The 18,940-nt window shown below is 37.7% G+C and overlaps 1 protein-coding gene across 9 annotated transcripts in view; it reads right to left on the bottom strand.

Moving 5' to 3' along the window:
- INPP4B (inositol polyphosphate-4-phosphatase type II B) overlaps positions 1-18,940 on the bottom strand; it is a 745,035-nt gene that overhangs the window by 42,019 nt on the left and 684,076 nt on the right. For all 9 annotated transcript variants that reach the window (XM_087866479.1, XM_045798922.2, XM_087866474.1 and 6 more), the window contains 2 exons: positions 13,630-13,742; positions 9,449-9,603 (listed from right to left, as the gene is read on the bottom strand). In XM_087866479.1, coding sequence (XP_087722605.1) covers positions 9,449-9,603; positions 13,630-13,742 — 268 coding nt within the window. The remainder of the gene's footprint in view (positions 1-9,448; positions 9,604-13,629; positions 13,743-18,940) is intronic.

The raw sequence follows: 18,940 nt of genomic DNA on the forward strand, positions 1-18,940 counted from the left end.
GCCCCTTCTGGGGCTAGTTCCTGCTACACCTCATTTTCCAAGTACAAAAGCCTCAATCATTTCCCTTATTATCTCTTTGTGTGTGTGTGTATGTGTGTGTGTGTGTATGTGTGTGTTCACGTGTCTCAGCTGGAAGTCTCCAACCCTTGTCTAAAATGGAGCACTAAAATGTCTATATCATGTCACAGGCTCCTGTCAAAACACTCCATTTCTCTGTCCAAACCTAAATGTCTGGTCTACTCCACTGTGCTTTTATTTTTGGGGAAAAAAAAATAAATAAACAAAACAAATAAAAATATTTTTAAAAACTATCACTCCTGAAGCTGTCTTATCTAGAACTTGACTTAAATATGATAAATTAGCAGTTTATATATGTTAGAACCCTTTCTTAACCGATATTATATGCAAACCTCCAATATATGAAACATAATAAAGATGAGATGCTGGAAATGGAAACACAGATGGCCAATCAATGCTTAGAAAGATTTTCAATATCACTTATCATCAGGAAAAAACAAATTAAATCGATACCACTTTTCACCCATTGGTAAAAACCTGAATAGTGCACATATTTGGGCATGTGGAAAATGGGAACACAGGTGCATGGGTTGAGGGATATAAATAGTATAGCTATTTTGAAGAGCAATCTGGTAGCATCTAGTAGAATTGAAAATATAAATACCTTACCACCCATTTCACTTTTATGTTTATTATACTGGAGAACTTCTCATACTTGTATTCATGGATCTATTCACGAGTAAGGCTACTCTCCTGTTGCTTGTAATGGCAAAATATCAGAGACAACCTAAAATTCAGTAGGGGAATGGATAAAGTGTGGTCTATTCATATGAGGAAATACTATGTTAAAGGAGAGGACTAGACCTATGTATGAATGTGGATCTTGAAAAATAAAATAAGCGAGCATGATACCTGCTGAAGACAACGAGCTGTAGGATGTGCCATACGTGACGGTTTACGTAAAGACACTCAACAAATGTGGTAAATTCACAAACAGAACCCTTAGTTCACCCACTTAGATATTTCTAGTCAAGAACTCCTAACTCCTCCTTGCAGCTTCCCTAAATCATATTCATCCTCAAGATACAGTTTAAATCCTACCTCCGCCAGGACCACCCCCGCCCACAGTGATTCCTTCTGCCTCCTGATCCACTCCGGTAATAGAAGTTTTAGGCATGTGGTCTCCTCTAGCTCATACTATCCCCCTGGGCATTAACAGAGGTTCCTCATATAGAACGTTTAATATAATTCTTAATGCATAGCAAGACCTCATTGATTACTAGCTCCCATTCTTATTACAAATGCCTTCTGCCCTTTGTTTAGCATGGTATTCTGCCATAGAAGATATTCAATAAATGTTTACTTTTCACTGAATATGATGATGGCATACTTCTGTTACTGACACATTTGCCAGGGCCATCTCCTGAGGTGGGGCTCTTGGCTGGTTATTTACTGGGTATCCTAAATCACTAGTGAAGTCTTGGCGCATTCGCGGTCAGACACGTGCAAGTTCTACTTCTTGAGTGCTGAAGTATTGCTGTCCAGGATGGCATATGGTCACTAACCCTCTGTTCCAGGCTTGGTTGCTCCTAGATTCCCTTGATACCATTGGCAGGGTTCTCGCAAGATTTCCAAACCATCTAGTCCCTAGTCACTGAGAGAGTTTTGGCCTTTTAGAAACCAAGTATTACTCTTGGGGCTTTTCTTCTAAGACCTTGAAGACCAGGGAAACTCCTCAATTTCAGGCGTATCAGAGGAGGCGTGGAGGAGAAACATGGGTTAAGGAAGAAGAGGCAGGGCAGGTGGTGAGGGGGGAGCAAGCAGACCACCTGATACCACTGGGCACAGAGACTCTCAGTCGGTGATCTCATTTAACACAACAACCGCAGAACAGAGAGATCGTTACCCCTACATTACAGAAGAGGAAACTGAGGCCTGGAGATTAATTTGTCCAAAGATGTACAGACAATGAGTGCTAGAATAAGGATTCTACCCCAGATCTTCCTGACTTTAAAAACTTATGTTTGTGGCAGAAGGTAAATACATTTCAATTAAATTCATTTGTATTTGTTTCCATTAAATGAAATTAAAAAAAAAAAACACCTATATTCCATACGCTTATAACTCTATGCCCTCGGGTAATCATTTCAAGAACTGAGAGAAGTGACTTATTTGGGAAGGTGTGTGCAAAGCTGGCAGGTGCTCCGGACGACAAGCACAGGATCTCACGCCACTAGCAGTAGAAAACACTTTACACGAAACAAATTAGGAAGAACTAGACCTCAAAATCATGACTTTTTTAGAATCAAAATAATAGACCACACAATAGAAGTATGAAGAAGATTAGCCAAAATCAGCACATACAGTTTGTTCAGGAAGTTGAAAGTTTTTCTGTAGGTTATTCTCTGATTTCCCTAATAAGTTCAGTTCCCTTTCGGTGGTTCGTCTGTGGATATCTTGTGAAAGGATACTTGCTCCAACAGGATTTTTTTAAAAATGTATTCTTTGTCACTATCTTTCACCTTACGGTAAACTGAAGCAAAAACACCCTAATGGGGTCACAGTGTTCACATAACTATTAGCAACCCTACGATGACGGTGACTCCATCTGGGCTTATTGCTGTTATTCGTCACAGATACGGGCTGAAGGAACACAGCAGATACGCTACTGAAGTTCTCCAGGGAAGAGAGAACACTTGGTGCTCATGGAAAAACTGTTCCCGCTTACTTTGCTCTGCAGGAACACAGCCCTTTCGGGGAGTCGGGAGATAACGGAAAGCTTCAATTACCTCTGCCTACAGTGCTTAGTATTCACTTTAATATCTGAAATAGCAAAGAATATGAAATAATAGCAGCCTTTCTCTGACTGGTACAATCAAACCAAAGCAAAGAAAAATAAGATGAAGTGAAAACAAGACTAAGAAAAGAAGAAGTGAAGTTTTCTATTTTAACGCAAATGAACTACATGACTCTAAAGGAAAGCCCACAAAGGAGTAAGCCAGGAGACACAAAACCTTTACTGCCATCAATGGGTTAAGGGGCACTTATTTATAAAGCAGAACATCTTGTCAGTTACGAAATAAAAACAAAATAAATTTCCGGTGCAACACGTTGAGAATATGACATTCAACAAGATAAAACTCAGTAAGTCTGATGGGCCTTTCAGTCTTTCTCTTATGCATTCAATATTTACTAAAATAGAGCAATTAAAGCCTTGTATCTAAAGGGCGACAAATAGGTTGTAGGCTGAAATGAACCCTGATTAATCTTACTAATGGCATATCAACTATCTTAATTTTCAGGGGCCATTATAGAATGACAGATTGCCGAGTGATGTAGCAAGAGGAAAATAAAAGTTACAGATAACTGAGCAATATGGTGTCACACTGTTACACTGTGGACACATAATTCCGGTGTTCCTCTCAAGGGAAATAAGACACATTGGCATTTTCATCTTCACGTACTTTTCAGTGGCTATTAAATTTCCCAACACAATCATTTTTGGTAAAGCATAACATTTTATAATCCAGTCGAATTTTGTATTTTAAAATCCATTCCTAATTGTCTATTAATGAAATATAAGCTTAAAAGTCCTTACTAAAAATGCTTCCCCTAAATGCACTGGGACAAAATGGCTCTTAGCATCAATGGAGAGTCCATAACCCAAAACTGAGAGCTCATACTGCATTATCCCCCTTTTTAAAAAAATCTGCCAATTATGTGGCCACCATTTTGTAAATTTCCACTATAGAGGTTCAAGGGAGCATTCGTCAATACACATACACTTCAAAACTCAAGGAAAGGATAGATATACCAGGCTTATAGTCTTACCACAAAGCCATTAAAATAAGTTACTGAAGGGTAGCAGATTTAAATGAGGTCTACTTCAGTCAAATGGTTCTCCACCTGGTCTCCATCCCGAAGCTGGTTTGGGGAGGCACTCCTGCCATTCAGCCCCAAAACCTCCCGGGGTTTCTAAGGAGGGTTGAGAATCATTGTTTTGCTCTTGCAATAGAGGCAACTACTAAGAGTTCCTTAGAGAGCCAGATCTTCCCAGTTACTCTGCTAACTTGCTCATCTGAAGAGGTCCTTCTGCTACTTCAGTCAAGCAGATCGTAACCAGAGGCACGCATCAGGAGTGTGCCCCTGTGGGTAATACTGGCTATGTAGGAAAAGAGTGAATGAAATTTCTGAAAACAGTACAAAGGGTGGATTCAGACAATGAGTTAAGATAGGTTTTTTGTGGCCTGTGTGTTTTTGAATTGGTATCATAACCTCTCCAAAACTTTCAATTTCATCTTCTGGAACTTTTGCTGATAAATATGTCGCAACTGAGTAATATTTTCATGTTTAATTCTAAATGCCTATGTATGCACGAAACTTCCTAATATAGATGACCTGAAGATTTTAGAAACCTGTGTTACTCATTCATCTACCCATTCATTGAATATTTATCGAGAACCTACTATCACTAGGCATGTTCTAAGTACTGGGAAGACAGCAATGGACAAAAGAGAACAGAAATACCTGCTCTCTTGTGGCTTATTATGCCGAGGGAGTTTCTGACTAAGCACCCAAATGAAGGTTTATTTATTTCTCTTTATCTATTACATTCCATTTATACATAAATAATCTGAAACTGACAGAGAGAAGCACAATGCAATGGAAAAATTTAATATAGATAAGGAAGAAGTAAAACCAAAAAAACAGTAATGATATTATAACCTTGGTGAACTTTTAAAAAATCCAGAGCAAATAGCCTGAAAGGTGGTTAGAATAATTCAAAGGTAAAATAAACTGCAACCGATGTTAAATAAAGTAAAAAACCAATATTTTCAAAAGCGTAAAAGTCAAAGTCCTTTAAAACACTGATGTTTTTAAATCCAAGGTTGTGTCTCAGAATATTACTAAAATTCTTAAAAAAATTTATATCCCTGAATCCACCTCAGATCTTCCCAATTATAAACCATATGGGGTCCAAAGATAGTTTTTAAAAGCCCCAGAAGCAGTCTGAGGTGCATTTTAAAGCCACTGTCTGAGGGTGGAATTTCCTTGGCAGCAGACCGAGGAGTTCTACAAATCCTCTTTCTCCAGAAAACCTGTGAGAATGGGAAATACTGTCAAAACAACCATTTCAGGACCCTGGTTATCAACAGAAATCAAGCAACAAGCTGAGAACTGTTGCTTCTTGGAAAACAGCGGACAGTGGGTAAGAGGAGGGGAAGTGTGTGGTCTTCCTGCCCCTCTCAGCTCAAGTTCTACTCGGGTGGGCTGGCGGTGCGCCGGGCTGCACTGAATGCGGACAGCAGAAAATGCCACTCCCAAGCATTGTCCGAAACAGCAGCGCTCTTGCAGACCAACGGATGCTGACAGTCAACCTCTCGGCTAGCCTGAGATAGCAGTCCCCCCGGGGGCCACCCCCAGACAACTAGCTGTTCATCTAACCACAGATCCTGAAAATGAGAGAGCCATGGAGGGTTCAGATAAACTTTCACACATCCTGGCCAACTAGGAGGACCTAACAGGTCTGGTGGAAATAAAAGGCAGAGCAGGTTTGAAAACTCCTAAGCTCTGAATATGTTCACAATCTGCAGTCCACATCAAAAGGGGTTGGAAGCTTTATTGGATTGAGTTGTTGGAGCACAACCTCTGTCTTATCAGTGACCTCTAGACTACAGACACCTAAGTGCAACCCCAGGAAACAAGGCTTAGACAAAAAAGTCAGAACCAAATTACTATCTCGAATATAATTGAAAACATAATAAAAAAAAAAAGACAAAATTGTTACGTGGTTGTAAAAAACAGAAGGCAGCAGAATGATTTCCTATTTGGACTGTTCTTCATGTATTCAACCCTTATTTATATGTGTTTCACTGTGGACCAGACACTGTGCTCAATGTCCCAACAGAATGGTGGACATAATAGACAAGGATGAAATTAAATAGTTAATATTCTAGAACTAGAGTCTGCTCTTCAAGGTCTCAGGATCTGGGCAGATTTCTCTAGTCTTACACACAGTCTCGAATTTCTAAAAGCACATGTTTTTTATGACTTATATGACTTATATAATACACTGGACCTTTGAACAACACAGGGTTAGGAGCACCGAACCCCTGCACAGTCAAAAATCCATGTATAACATTTGAGTCCCCCAAACTTAACTAGTAATAGCCTACTGTTGACAGAAAGCCTTACTGATAACAAGAACAGTTGAGTAACACATATTTTGTATGTTATATGTATTATATACTGTACTTTTACAACAAAGTAAGCTAGGGAAAAGAAAATGTTATAAGGAAAATCATAAGAAGATAAAGTACATTTACAGTACTGTACTGTGTTTATCAAAAAAAAAAAAAATCCACATGTAAGTAGACCCACGCAGTTCAAACTTGTGTTGTTCAAGGGTCAACTGTATTTTAAGTAACAGCTTTCAAGGAGTCAAATACATTACCAAATAATTTTAAGTAATAGTATTTTGTTTCATTTGGTACAAAGAAAATAACATTAAAATATAAGAAGGGCAGCTATGTTCCAGTGCTGGCTCTAATACTTTTTGTCTGAACAGTCTTTGCCAAAACATTCTAGAGCTCAGTTTCATTATTTATAAAGTAAAGCAGATTTGACTAGATTTCTAGAGTGACTCTTTGATCTCAAATCTATGACTCAAATTCTAAGGCCATACAATAATACACATTAACATAAAAAATACTTACAAGAAACCTATCCAGGCTTACTTTAATGAATACAATCCATCCATAATTAGCACAGCATTTGTAAACACACACACACTTTAAGACAGAACTTAAGGAACTATTTTCTTGAATAGATAAAGCACTGCATTTGAAACCTTATTTATAAGAATTGGCAGTAGACTTTATTTTAATATATGGTATCTGAGTCAAACTTGTCATAACATATTCACAAAGATTATAGGGATTGTAGTTGACTAGATTTTACTGTACCTGGAAGATCAGAATGTTAACATCATGACCCTTGATATTTATTTTTTATTTACTTAGTGAATATTATACAGTAATCACTGTGTAATCACTTAACACATATCAATTCATTTAATCCTCAAGACTTTCCTAAGAAGAGCTACTATTATCACATCTGTTTTACAGATGAGGCAGCTGAGGCATCAAGAGGTTGACTAACTTGCCTTAGGCACTAGGAGGGAGTAAGACATTAACTTGCTCACGGGTGGGACCCCTGTGTGGCTCAGTTGCTTAACCGTCTGCTTTTGTCTCAGGTCATGATCCTGGGGTCCTGGGATCGAGCCTCACATTGGGCTTCCTGCTTAGCGGAGAGTCTGCTTCTCCCTCTCTCTCTGCAACCCCTTGTTCTTTCTCTCTTTCAAATAAATAAATAAAATCTTAAAAAAAAAAAGAAAAAAGAAATCCTTGCTCATGGCTAGTAAGTGGCATATAGGCTGCATTACAATTCAGGTAAGCTGGCTCCCAAACTCCATACTCTCGTTTATGGTATGTTGCCAGAACTTATAAACCAATGGGCTTGGACTGTAATACAGACTATTCAAAGAAGGAAATTACGGCAGTTATTAAAGGAAAGGACATATCTTATTTCCCTTAAACACATGTACACACACACACACACACACACACACACAACCCCTCAGAGACTCACACAGCTCTTATACATTCACAAAACCAAATGATAAATTTGACAGATTTGAAATTTATAAAAAATATGTATATAAATATAAATATATATAGATCCCCCAGAGAAGTGATGGTATGGAAGGTAAGCTCTTCAGTGTTTTTAGATTAAAATTTTTAGACCTTACATTGTTTAACAATCCAAAAATGAACCCTGCTAATGTTATGTCGTGAGCAAGTATGTTCCATATATAATGTCGGTTCTCTACCTTTATGCAATACCACACTGTCTGGTTTTATATTTTAACACGTATGTGATACATACACCTTTTATTTACCAATTTGAAAGAATTACCTTTCTAATTAAAGAGTCCTCTTTTATCTCTGCCTTAAACAAACAACAATTACATCCTCCAGATAATTCGTGTTTGTTGAATCACTGCAGTCCTCTGGTGTATCTGGCCTACAATATCATGTGTTCCTGCTCTGCCCACCTAGTACCTTTGTTCCAACCATAGTGACATCTGTATTCTTTTTCTCCACATAAGAAGATTTCTGCTTCAGATTCTGAATTCTTCCTATTAGTGCTGAGAGATTATTTTTGAAAGAATTTTTTTCTATCAACCAAATGCGTTTTATAGGGCTGAGATGTTCATGTCAGGCCTCTAAGACATCCTCATACATTTATCAAAAAATCATAATAGAACTCCACTGAACAATGAAAATGCCAAGAGACATGAAATGGGAAAGCAGAGAGGGCTCATGTAGTGGGGAAAGCACGTAGGCATAGGGCAAGCGCAGGCAAGGGTCCACTTCCCCACTGAAGGACTGCAGCCATTAAAAAAAGGGGGGGGCAGGGAAGCTAATGATATGCCAGATAAGAAGCAGCCCTCTCTAGAGAATCACAGGACATTCCTTTCTGGAAATAGCCTGTCCCATGCTATCTGGTGTGCCTCTGAGCTGGTCTTTGCAGCAAAGAGACAATTTCGTTTAACTTTTTAATTAACGTGTGTCCTTGCTGACAGACACTGTGAATGAGACACTTTTTCCTTCCCATTATGGCTTAGACTTTAGATTTAATTACTGTGGAAATGAATCAAGAAACATGACTTCAGGCATAGCATTCTAAATGTTGGCAGAGTAACAATATTAATTCTCTATTCTGAAGTATCCGTGTCATCCCATCTTTATGATGAGTGATGTGAAAATAATTTTAGGAAGGAGGTGACCGACCCAGAGACTCTACAAGACATTGGGAACATCACCTGTTAGTTGCAGTTAGGAGAGATTTTTCTTTGGATAACACAACTGAGTTCTATTTTGTGCATATTCATAATTACTAATATGTAAAGAAATTGTTCTTCAAGTGTGATACATGAAAGAAACAGAGCCCTTTAAAATGGGGGAATGGGATAGACTGGTGATGGGTAGTAAGGAGGGCATGTATTGCATGGTGCACTGGGTGTTATACGCAACTAATGAATCATCGAACTTTACATCAGAAACCAGGGATGTACTGTATGGTGACTAACATAATATAATAAAAAAACATTAAAAAAAATAAAACTTGGATCTAAATGAGTTAATAAGCTATTATCAAAATCTAGCCACGTTCTCTTTTATAGCCTAAAACGAGAAGGGGGGATGCTTAACATTATTTTCTCTTTCATGGCCTGAGCTATGAGCCATGGAAATGCAGTGAACTCACTAAATATTTAGCCTAGGAGTAAAATACGTATTTGGAAAACAAAAGACCCAAAACTTTAAAATGACCTTAAAAGAAAGAAAGTTGAAGATATGTGGGCTACCTTCTCATACAATCCAGGGCTCGGATAAAGAAGTCCTTGTGGAGCTGGTGCTCGTCTCTCAAGATTGAGCACTGTTCAAGAGTCACCGACATGGATGTCCTGTCCTTGGCACTTTTGCAACAGGTGAAACGAATACCATTTAGTTTGCGACAGATCTGCAACACAGACATACGAACAGTTTATTGCTCATCTGTAGATGACTCCAAAGTGTCGGACTCGTCTAAACACTTCTTATCTAAACACACCAAATTTATGTTATTTTATGATAGTCAATTGGTTCGATCTGCCTCAGCGAATGAAAAACATTATCTTTTCATTTCAAAAGCTAGTGGAACAGATTGGATTTGTTTAGCTCTTTGTATGTGATGTGTGAGGTGTGGGGCTGTTGCAGCCCTGTGAGATGGTAAATACCAGCAGCGGCAGCAGTGCGCACTGCGAGGGGGCCTGAGCTGTGGGGGATGACAGGAGTAATCACAGCTGAGGCTCAACACCTTCATCACACAGGAAAAAATAAAACTGTATTTCCTGGATCAGATACTTGATTTGTATCCTAAATAGCTAACATCTTCTTACTTTACATTTAAGAAACCTTTGCTACTTTTGGCTTTAGGTTATGAGATTTCAAACATCCACATGGTGCCACTGCAGCAGATAAGTGAACCACCAGCCACTCATCAAAGCAACTAATAAGAATAAGGACACCGAACGGTCACTGTTACATGCGTATCTACTGTACCACGTATAATGCTAATAGATTTCACACAGATTTGCTCTTTTGTTTATTTTTTAAAGATTTTATTTATTTATATATAAATATATAAATATATTTATATAAATATTTATATATAAATATATAAATATATTTATATAAATATTTATATATAAATATATAAATATATTTATATAAATATTTATATATAAATATATAAATATATTTATATAAATATTTATATATAAATATATATTTATATAAATATTTATATATAAATATATAAACACACACTCATGTGTGAGTAGGGGGAGGGGCAGAGGGAGAGGGAGAGAGAGTCCCAAGCAGATTCTGAGCTAAGCGTGGAGCCTGACACGGGGCTTGATCCCACAACCCCGAGATCATGACCTGAGCTGAAATCAAGAGTTGGATGCTCAACCGACTGAGCCACCCAGGCGGCCCTAGATTTGCTCTTTTAATACCTGCATATGAATCCTGGAGGAAGATGTAATCATTCTTATTTTACAGATGAGGAAATTGAGGTTTAGCCAGGTTAAGTAACTTGCACACAACTGAACAGAGCCAGGTTGCCAAGGACCAAGCCTTTAGCTTCTGTCCTATTTTGTTTCTTTTTGCAAATTCTTTCTTTTTGTTGTCCCAATGTAATTCAAGAGAAAAATCTCTGAACCACAGTTATGTCTTATCTCACTGGCCTACGGTTAGCAGGTGAACCATTCCATTCCTTTCTCTTCCCTGGCCCGTGGCAGGGCTCTGACGTGAGATACCAACGCTTCATTAGTATCAACAGTGTTCATCAACCTGCACTTACAATAAATCTAATGTGATAGAATACAGTTTTGCTTTATTCCCTGCCATCAAGGAGGCCTTAACAGTTAATCTGCTTTGAGAAAAAGTTATACTAACACAGTCTATCAAGGGTTTTTACCATGTTTTAATTGTGATTCTGATACTTACACTAGGATTTACAAGTCCTTATTTGACCTTTAGTACTTTCTCGCTATTTCCCATATAAGTGACTAGAGAAATATGATAGCACAATTTCACTATAAAATCTTTTTTCATCTGGAAGACTCTAATCTTTTCATATAAAGAGTATTTCAAAATTTTTAATATAAAACAACCAAGACTTAGCTATATTCATAATAATGAAATATAGGCCTCAAGGGCCACTTATGAGATAATGATTTTTTTTTAAGATTTTATTTATGCATTTGACAGGGAGAGAGTGAAAGAGTACAAGCAGGGGGAGTGGCAGAGGGAGAGAGAGAAGCAAACTCCTGGATGAGGAGGGAGCCCGACATGGGGCTTGATCCCAGGACCCTGAGATCATGACCTGAGCCGAAGGCAGATGCTTAACTGACTGAGCCACCCGGGTGCCCCAAGATAATGACTTTTAAAAAGAATGAATATTCTTTAAAATGTGTTGTCTCTAGTATATGCAACTATCCTACTAAGGATATTCAGTGTTCCAAATTTAATACCAGGAGGAGGCAGGGGCAATTCAATCCCAGGATAGCCTGGGTCTTGGTTTCCTTATTTCTACAGCTCCTTTGAACCATATGAACTTAATTTAACACACTTGATTGGCATGTGGCCTCTATAAATTCTCATTTTTTATTTTTTAAAAATTCAATCAAGACAAAACCAAATAATTTTATATTTTTTCAATGAGAATGTAAAATATTAACATAGTAATATATAAATATTTTTAAAAGAGAGGGCAATGACATAGAAACAAATAAAAGTTTTTTGGAAAATGTCAAAGGGAATTACTATATTTCTTCATTTTAAAAGTATTATCCAAGTCCTTGATTTACAAAGAGGATACTGAAACTGAGGTATCAGCAACAGAAATGCTGTAATAATAAAGTCAGTATCCCTACATAATGCTAACTTTGCACATTATCGGTGCCGTGTATTTACCAAGGCAGTCAATCATCCATTCAACAGTTAAGTTGTGAGAAAGCCGTATTTGGCCAGTGTTTAAGTTTCAAAAAAGAATTTTCAGGAATTAATGAGATTTATGGGAAAACCTTTTTATATATTCAAATGGTAAAACTACATATACTAAGAGAAAATATACATTTGCGTTCGCACATGTACATCCTTCATTTATCAACTGACATAACTTCATGATATGTGTATGTTCCTAAGTTGTCAGAGAGCCTTGGTGAAGGATCAAATTACCTTCCTCTTATCCCATTATTAGTAAAATAGCAAAAATAGCTCATGACCTACCTTTGCGAAATTTTTTGTGAGAATTAACAACCACAGCAGTCTTTGAAGATATAAAGAGCAGCCACACTGGGGAAAAAACTATTAAAAACAACCCTCCTGTAATACAGTACGGTGCTAGATGGGACCAGTGTAAATGAGCTTCCTGAAAGCAATGCTTCCTATTGTTACCTTTGATGTTCTTCCCTGGGGCTCCAAGAGGGCAGAAGGGAAGCTAAAGCCGCGGTCCTCTGCCTTGCTCTTGGTACATTATTTTATATAGACTCATGGTAAATTATCCATTCCTTTTTCCCAGGAGAGAGTAAGTAATATTGGATTATAATTGAACACTGGCAGTAGGGACAAGGCTTTGTTTTCAATGCTACTGATACAGAATGAATAGAGTTATGTTAGGAGATCTGGTAACTGAACTCCAAATTACACAAGCAACACTGTCCGGGAACTACAAATATGGCACTCATCATAAAGATCTCCAATGTGTGCCTTTTCTGATAAAAAGGTCCTCTCATTAGGAAAGGATTGGGTCCGAATGCTTAACAAAATTCGTAAGTTCATGTGAGCTGTGCCTGAATGGTGGCCAGACAAGAGTTTAAAAAATACAGGCATTATTTTCTCCCTCACTCTGGTAGAAACTGGGGGTGGGAAAAAAGGCAGAACTTCTGCCCTGAGGGTGTCATTAAATGAGAAAGAACCATAGAAAATATACCTCATTACCCCAAGAGCAAACCACCAGTAATAAATTCAATGCTAATATCTAAATTAACAAATGCATTTGCAAGCTCATTAATTGAACAAGATGTCCAGGAGCCTTACTGAGGCTGTGAGTCAGAGATCTGATAACCAAATTCTGTTGCAACCATATGTTTCTAGAGTAGCACTTCAAAATCCTGATTGATATGGGCGACTGACATCACAACATGTAATATCAAGAAAATCACAGACACTTCATTTTAGCCTCAAAGTGTCAAACAACATCCAGGATCTATAAGAAAAGCCAACAGGTAAAACTCTCTCGTTGAGTGCATCTTCTTCCATCTTGTGTTCTAGTGTATTGATAGAACTACCAACAGCATTGAAAATGCCTAATCCCCTGGATAATGGACAGTGACATCTGGTAACCCAAAGTGCAGAGGTTGGACCCTACACAGCAGCTACTCAATGATGTTTGCCGGTCATGATGGTGACAGGAACAAAGATCTGGCTGGAGAGCGCTTACCGTTGCAGCCAGCCACATGATTTCTACATTCTTTCTTTTTTTGGCTTGGATATTTTGATGGAGATTTTCTAGTAATCCTTTTAAATCATTTTGTTCTTGAAAATGTGAAATGTCTGGGGAAAAACAGGAGAAAGAAAGGGAGATCATGTTAGTGTTAAGCTGCCTATGGAGATTTGCTCAATATATGTATAAATAGAATTTCCATAACAACAACTAACATTTGGAGCTGAGAGTATCTGAGGATAATCATATTTATTAATCTAAGGATAATCATAGTTATTAATCTCTCTAGCTTTATTCTTTACTTAGAAATATGCCTCAGTCTTCTCCAATACCTTTTCTGTGCTATTGTGGTAATGTCAGTTTTCATATACTATTATTTTACTAACAAGGGAAACATTCTTGATGATGGCTGCTCCCTCCCTTCCACCAAAGCATGACATAGATGAGACATGAGATGTAATTTTATATCTTACTATAACCACTTTCTGTTACTAAGTAGCTAGTCTGAATCAAGAGGCTATGTTAAACTGAACGCCTCAGGAGTGGGAGAAATCTGAAGGTTCAGATAAAACACAGGAAGCCAGTTTCTACGGCAAGAATCCTTAAACTTAGCACCATGGGCATTTTGGCTTGGATAACGCTTTGTCGCGGGGAATGGAACTATATTCTGCATTGTAGGATATTAAGCAGCATCAGGGACCTCTACCATTTAGAAACCAGTAGTACCCTTCGTGTGGAAATCAAAAATGTCTCCAGACATTGCCAGATGTTCCTTGAGGGCAAAATCTATCCTGGTTGGGAACAAATGCTAGTAAGGAGCACAGGTACAACATGGAAAGAGGGAAAACATGAGAGGTGATAGTTAATTATATGGGATAATTAGATAGGGAGCAGGAAATGACTGATTGCTCAGATCTCTACATACTAATGACTAAAGCACAGGTAATAAATGGCACACATTTTCTATTAAAACCTAAGGCAATGCACATTATGACACAAATGTCCCTGACACTTGGTGAGATGGGGTCGAGACCAGAATATAGAGATTGAAACAAAAAGCCTTTCTAAGAGAGTTGTTGTATTAATGCTGTACAGTATGAAAATGTGCTCTAATGTCGAATCCACAACCTGAAGGGTGAAGAATTCCTAAGAGTTTTAATTGAGGCTGAACACAGGAGAAAATCCATAAGAATTATATGGACTGTATGTAGGCTCTCCAGTAAGAGTGAAGCAAAATTAATATATTCCTGAATCAGATCTCTCTCTCTCTCACAAATACACACACACACTCACACACAAACTCACACACATACAAACTCACATACACACACACACACACACAAACACAGATAAGCTATAATCATAGTGTGACTTTGTACTTTCCAAAACTGTACCAGATGTTTCACTTTATTAAAATAATACATCTGGGTAGTTCTTGACTTTAGCTCCAGAGAGTGAGGAAGTATCCTAATAAACTATACTAGCAATTTATATCTGCCAAAGAGTGAAAGTGGTTGGTAAAATAAAAATATCCATTGAGAACAGTTATTTATCATCTTGAATTTCATGACCACAGAACAGGGGAAGGTCAGGTACAATCAAGATGTAGCCCTATGTTAGGGCAAGGAGGTTAAAAATATTCATATAAAATACATGCATGATTCCACTGTATTAGTTTCTAAATGGAAAAAACCATCAGAGGTCAAACCTTTGCTATGTAACTATAGATGATTCTCTAAGAAAGACAAGGTTTGACTAAAAATATCACATTGCTAGATAGGAGACTCTCTGATATACAGAAATTTTAAGAAGACAGAGCCCAAAGATAAAGGGAAGAAGGCATAAGGGAATGCCTTGAAGAGAGTTACAATACCAGCTCAAGACTCCACAGCTGATCAAAGAAAGTAAGGACAATAATGCCTCTTTTTAATTCATACTTACAGCATAAAAGGAACAAAAAGTCTGGTCTACCATCACTGCCTTTAATAAATTAAAATTATAAGCAGCCATTTAAAATTATGTGGGTATACCATTAACAGGGAAAGTGTCCTTGACATTGTTGAAAGGAAAAATTGGTCAGAACAATGAATGAATGATTTGTATAACATTGTATATGGGGGGGGTATGTGTGTGCATGCACGTGTGTGTGTGTGTGTGTGCTTACGTCTCTCTACACAGGCATGAAGGCAGAGAGAGCCATCAGTCATTGTTATGCTGTAGGATTTAGAGTGATTTTTCAACTGCCTTTTCATGTCATTTGAGACATTTAAAATAAATGTGTGCTGTTTTTAAAGAATAAACTTATTTTGAGAAAAAGGGAGAACACAGTATATGCATAAGAAAAGGAAAGAACCCAAATTCTTAGAATACAAAGAGCTGACCTCAAAGTCTTCACAATTCAGTAGGGGAAGATAGATTTTTAAACCATCATTAACTGTAGTAAAGTATATTGTGGGCTATGGCATTAAGTCAGTAAAAATAATAGAGACCCAAGGGAAGGAGTGTGCAATTCCATAAAGAATAGTTGGGTATGGAAGGGTTTCTAGCAAAGATAATGCTTCGTGGCTACGAAAGCATTTGAGGCCCAGGGAAAAATGTCAGCAAATGCATGGAGACATGAAGTACTACTGTCAAAGCAGGGAGCCCATAGCTCACTATATCCTCGCAGGCCCTGCTCCCAGAGGCAGGAATTATGAAGGGCCTTTTCTGCTCTGCTGGGAAATCTGGGCTTCATCCTAAAAAAAAATGGGAGCAACTAGGGAATTTTAAATAAGGACATAACCATATCTGAGAGGTCCCTGAGATCCTTTCTGACATCACCTGGTATAAATGGCTTTCGAATGTTTTGGAAAGGAATACAGAATAAGAATTTTACCCACAACATTATGCATAAACACATAAACACACACCTCCTCTGTAACAAGAGTTTTATGAAATAATATTTACCCTAATCGCATACACTGTTCCCCGAATATATTCTGTTCTATTCCCTGTGAGGATGATGATGATTTTTATTATTATTGTCCTAACCCTCAAAATTGATGTAACAACCTGGAGTCAACATAAAACATTTGCCAATTACTGAGTTAGAGCAACCCCATGTCCAAGATGCTTTGGTGACTTTCCCAAGGTCCATAGTCAGAGGAAGTAAAAAAAGCCAGTCTCCCAATTCCTACACCAGCAATTTCCCCCAAATCTGCGCTAGTGTCTTCACAATTAGCTGGTGGCACTAGAAGGCAGTTCCAGTATTAACCCAATGAACTGGCTTCTTCAGAATTCTGAGAATCCTGAATAAAGTAGAATGATTTTCCAAAATAATTTAGCTTCATCTTTGACATGAAGATGTTTTAATCAGTCATTTAAAACAGACTATAAGATCCGAAACAGAAGTCAAATAAATGGTCATTTTTGGCCTATTTCTACCCCATAAAGATAGCGCTTTAGGATGGACAGACATGATATCCCATAGAAATTTCACCCCTTCTTCCCAGCTCATGCTTTTGAGAAGGAGATTATTTTGATGTTCTTAAAATTTTCAGGCCACTATTTCTATTTCTGTAATGGTAAAACTTGCTTTTATTCAGAGCACATCTCCACCAATTCAATACTTCGGTTGCTGACAAAAATCCTACAGGTCACAGAAATCTGGTCTTGTTCTGGACTAGTAATGACTAGTTTGTAGATTAGTGAGATTTCAAGATACAATGACAGATCCTGATAAATCCACTGAGAATCCTGGTAAACGGGGAATATGGATTGGTTTTTAGACTTAGAATGTATCTCTTCAAATGTAAATATAGCCAACAAGTCTTGTTTTTGCTACTCACTCTTGCATTACTTGCACAGAATTCAGAGAGGGTAATTGAATCTCCATACCCATCTCAGTACGAGTATTCTTTTTGCAAATGGGGTTCAAAAAAGTAATCAGGTGAAAGGTACAAGAATGTTCATTGCATTATTGTTTATAATATTAAACAACAGCAAAAAACCCATCTAAGCATTCATAAAGAGAATAGATAAACTGATGTATAATTATGAAATATATAACGGAGAAAATCAATAAACATGCTATATTATATATAAATATATATGGGCACAAATATAGAACAAAAACTATGCTGAGCAAAACAGTAAAAATTTTAGGACTCATGCAAAATAACAGTAATAATATATTTTTTATGGCTAATACATGTCGGGTAAAAATGTGTATGATAATGTAAAACACCAAATTCAGGATATTGATTTTCTCAGAGAAGGATAAGTAAGGGATTGGAACTGAAAGGTGTGCAAAGGAGGCTTTCATTCTATCTGCATTTTTCCTTACAAAATTTCTAGGCTAAACAATACATTCCCTAGTGTTTATTATCTTACGATCTGTTCTTTTTTTGTTTGAAACTTTTATAATTTTTTTTTGAAGGAAGCACAGAGCCAAGATTCCCGGAAAGTAATTTCCAATGCCAACTCTGTCCCTGCTTTGACATGTGGTCTTAGGTGAGTTGCTTAACCCTCTGTCCCCTTTTCTCAACTGAAAAATGAGGACAATAACCCTGCCACGCTTCATCGACTTGAAGTGGAAAACAATTAATAAAAGTCTTGGCAGCAGTGCTTACATTGTTAAATTCTGTGTCAACCGTGGAAAACAGAGGAAGACATTCGTAGCTCTCAGGAAAGCATTCAGTCTCAGATAGGAAGCTTACTTTCTCAGGCAAAAGTCAGAATTTATCCAAAGTAAGGTGCATACAAAGATCAGAATCACCAACCTTCACAAACCCTGTGACTGGTTTCTTATCACTCCCCAATGGCACAGAATAGCCAAATTCAGTCAGTTTTTATACCAAATTTCTCCTTGTTCTGTCAAATGGGGTTTCTTTAATATGACATTGACCTGAATCAAAGGTGGGGTGCTGACAAGTGAATAGGAATAGGACTGTCAACCCTTAGCCAATTGATCGGCGATGCTAATGAGGTCAAGGCAATAGCTTCATCACCTCACTGTCATATGACTTCATGTTGCCAGAGTGTGTGCCAAGATAATACTGAAATTAAAGCTGAATTCCCAGCACCTATTTCACCCATTTCCCACTTCATAGCGGGCACAAAATTTACATGAGATCAATCATACCCTCACTCTGAAGTCAACTAATGTAATCCCATCCCCCCTTGAAGTCAGGGCTACTTCAGGGATGGACATCTGAAACTAAGCTGATCAGAACTTGACTGTGACCTGGGCAATTATTTCAGGGTTATGAAAGTGACCTGTCCTGCCCCAGCTGAGTGAAACTCAATACTCAAACGTAGAAGAGGGAAG

The sequence above is a fragment of the Ursus americanus genome, chromosome 13 (assembly GCF_024610735.1).
Source record: "Ursus americanus isolate L20-20 chromosome 13, mUrsAme1.1.p, whole genome shotgun sequence".
Classification (NCBI taxonomy): domain Eukaryota; kingdom Metazoa; phylum Chordata; class Mammalia; order Carnivora; family Ursidae; genus Ursus; species Ursus americanus.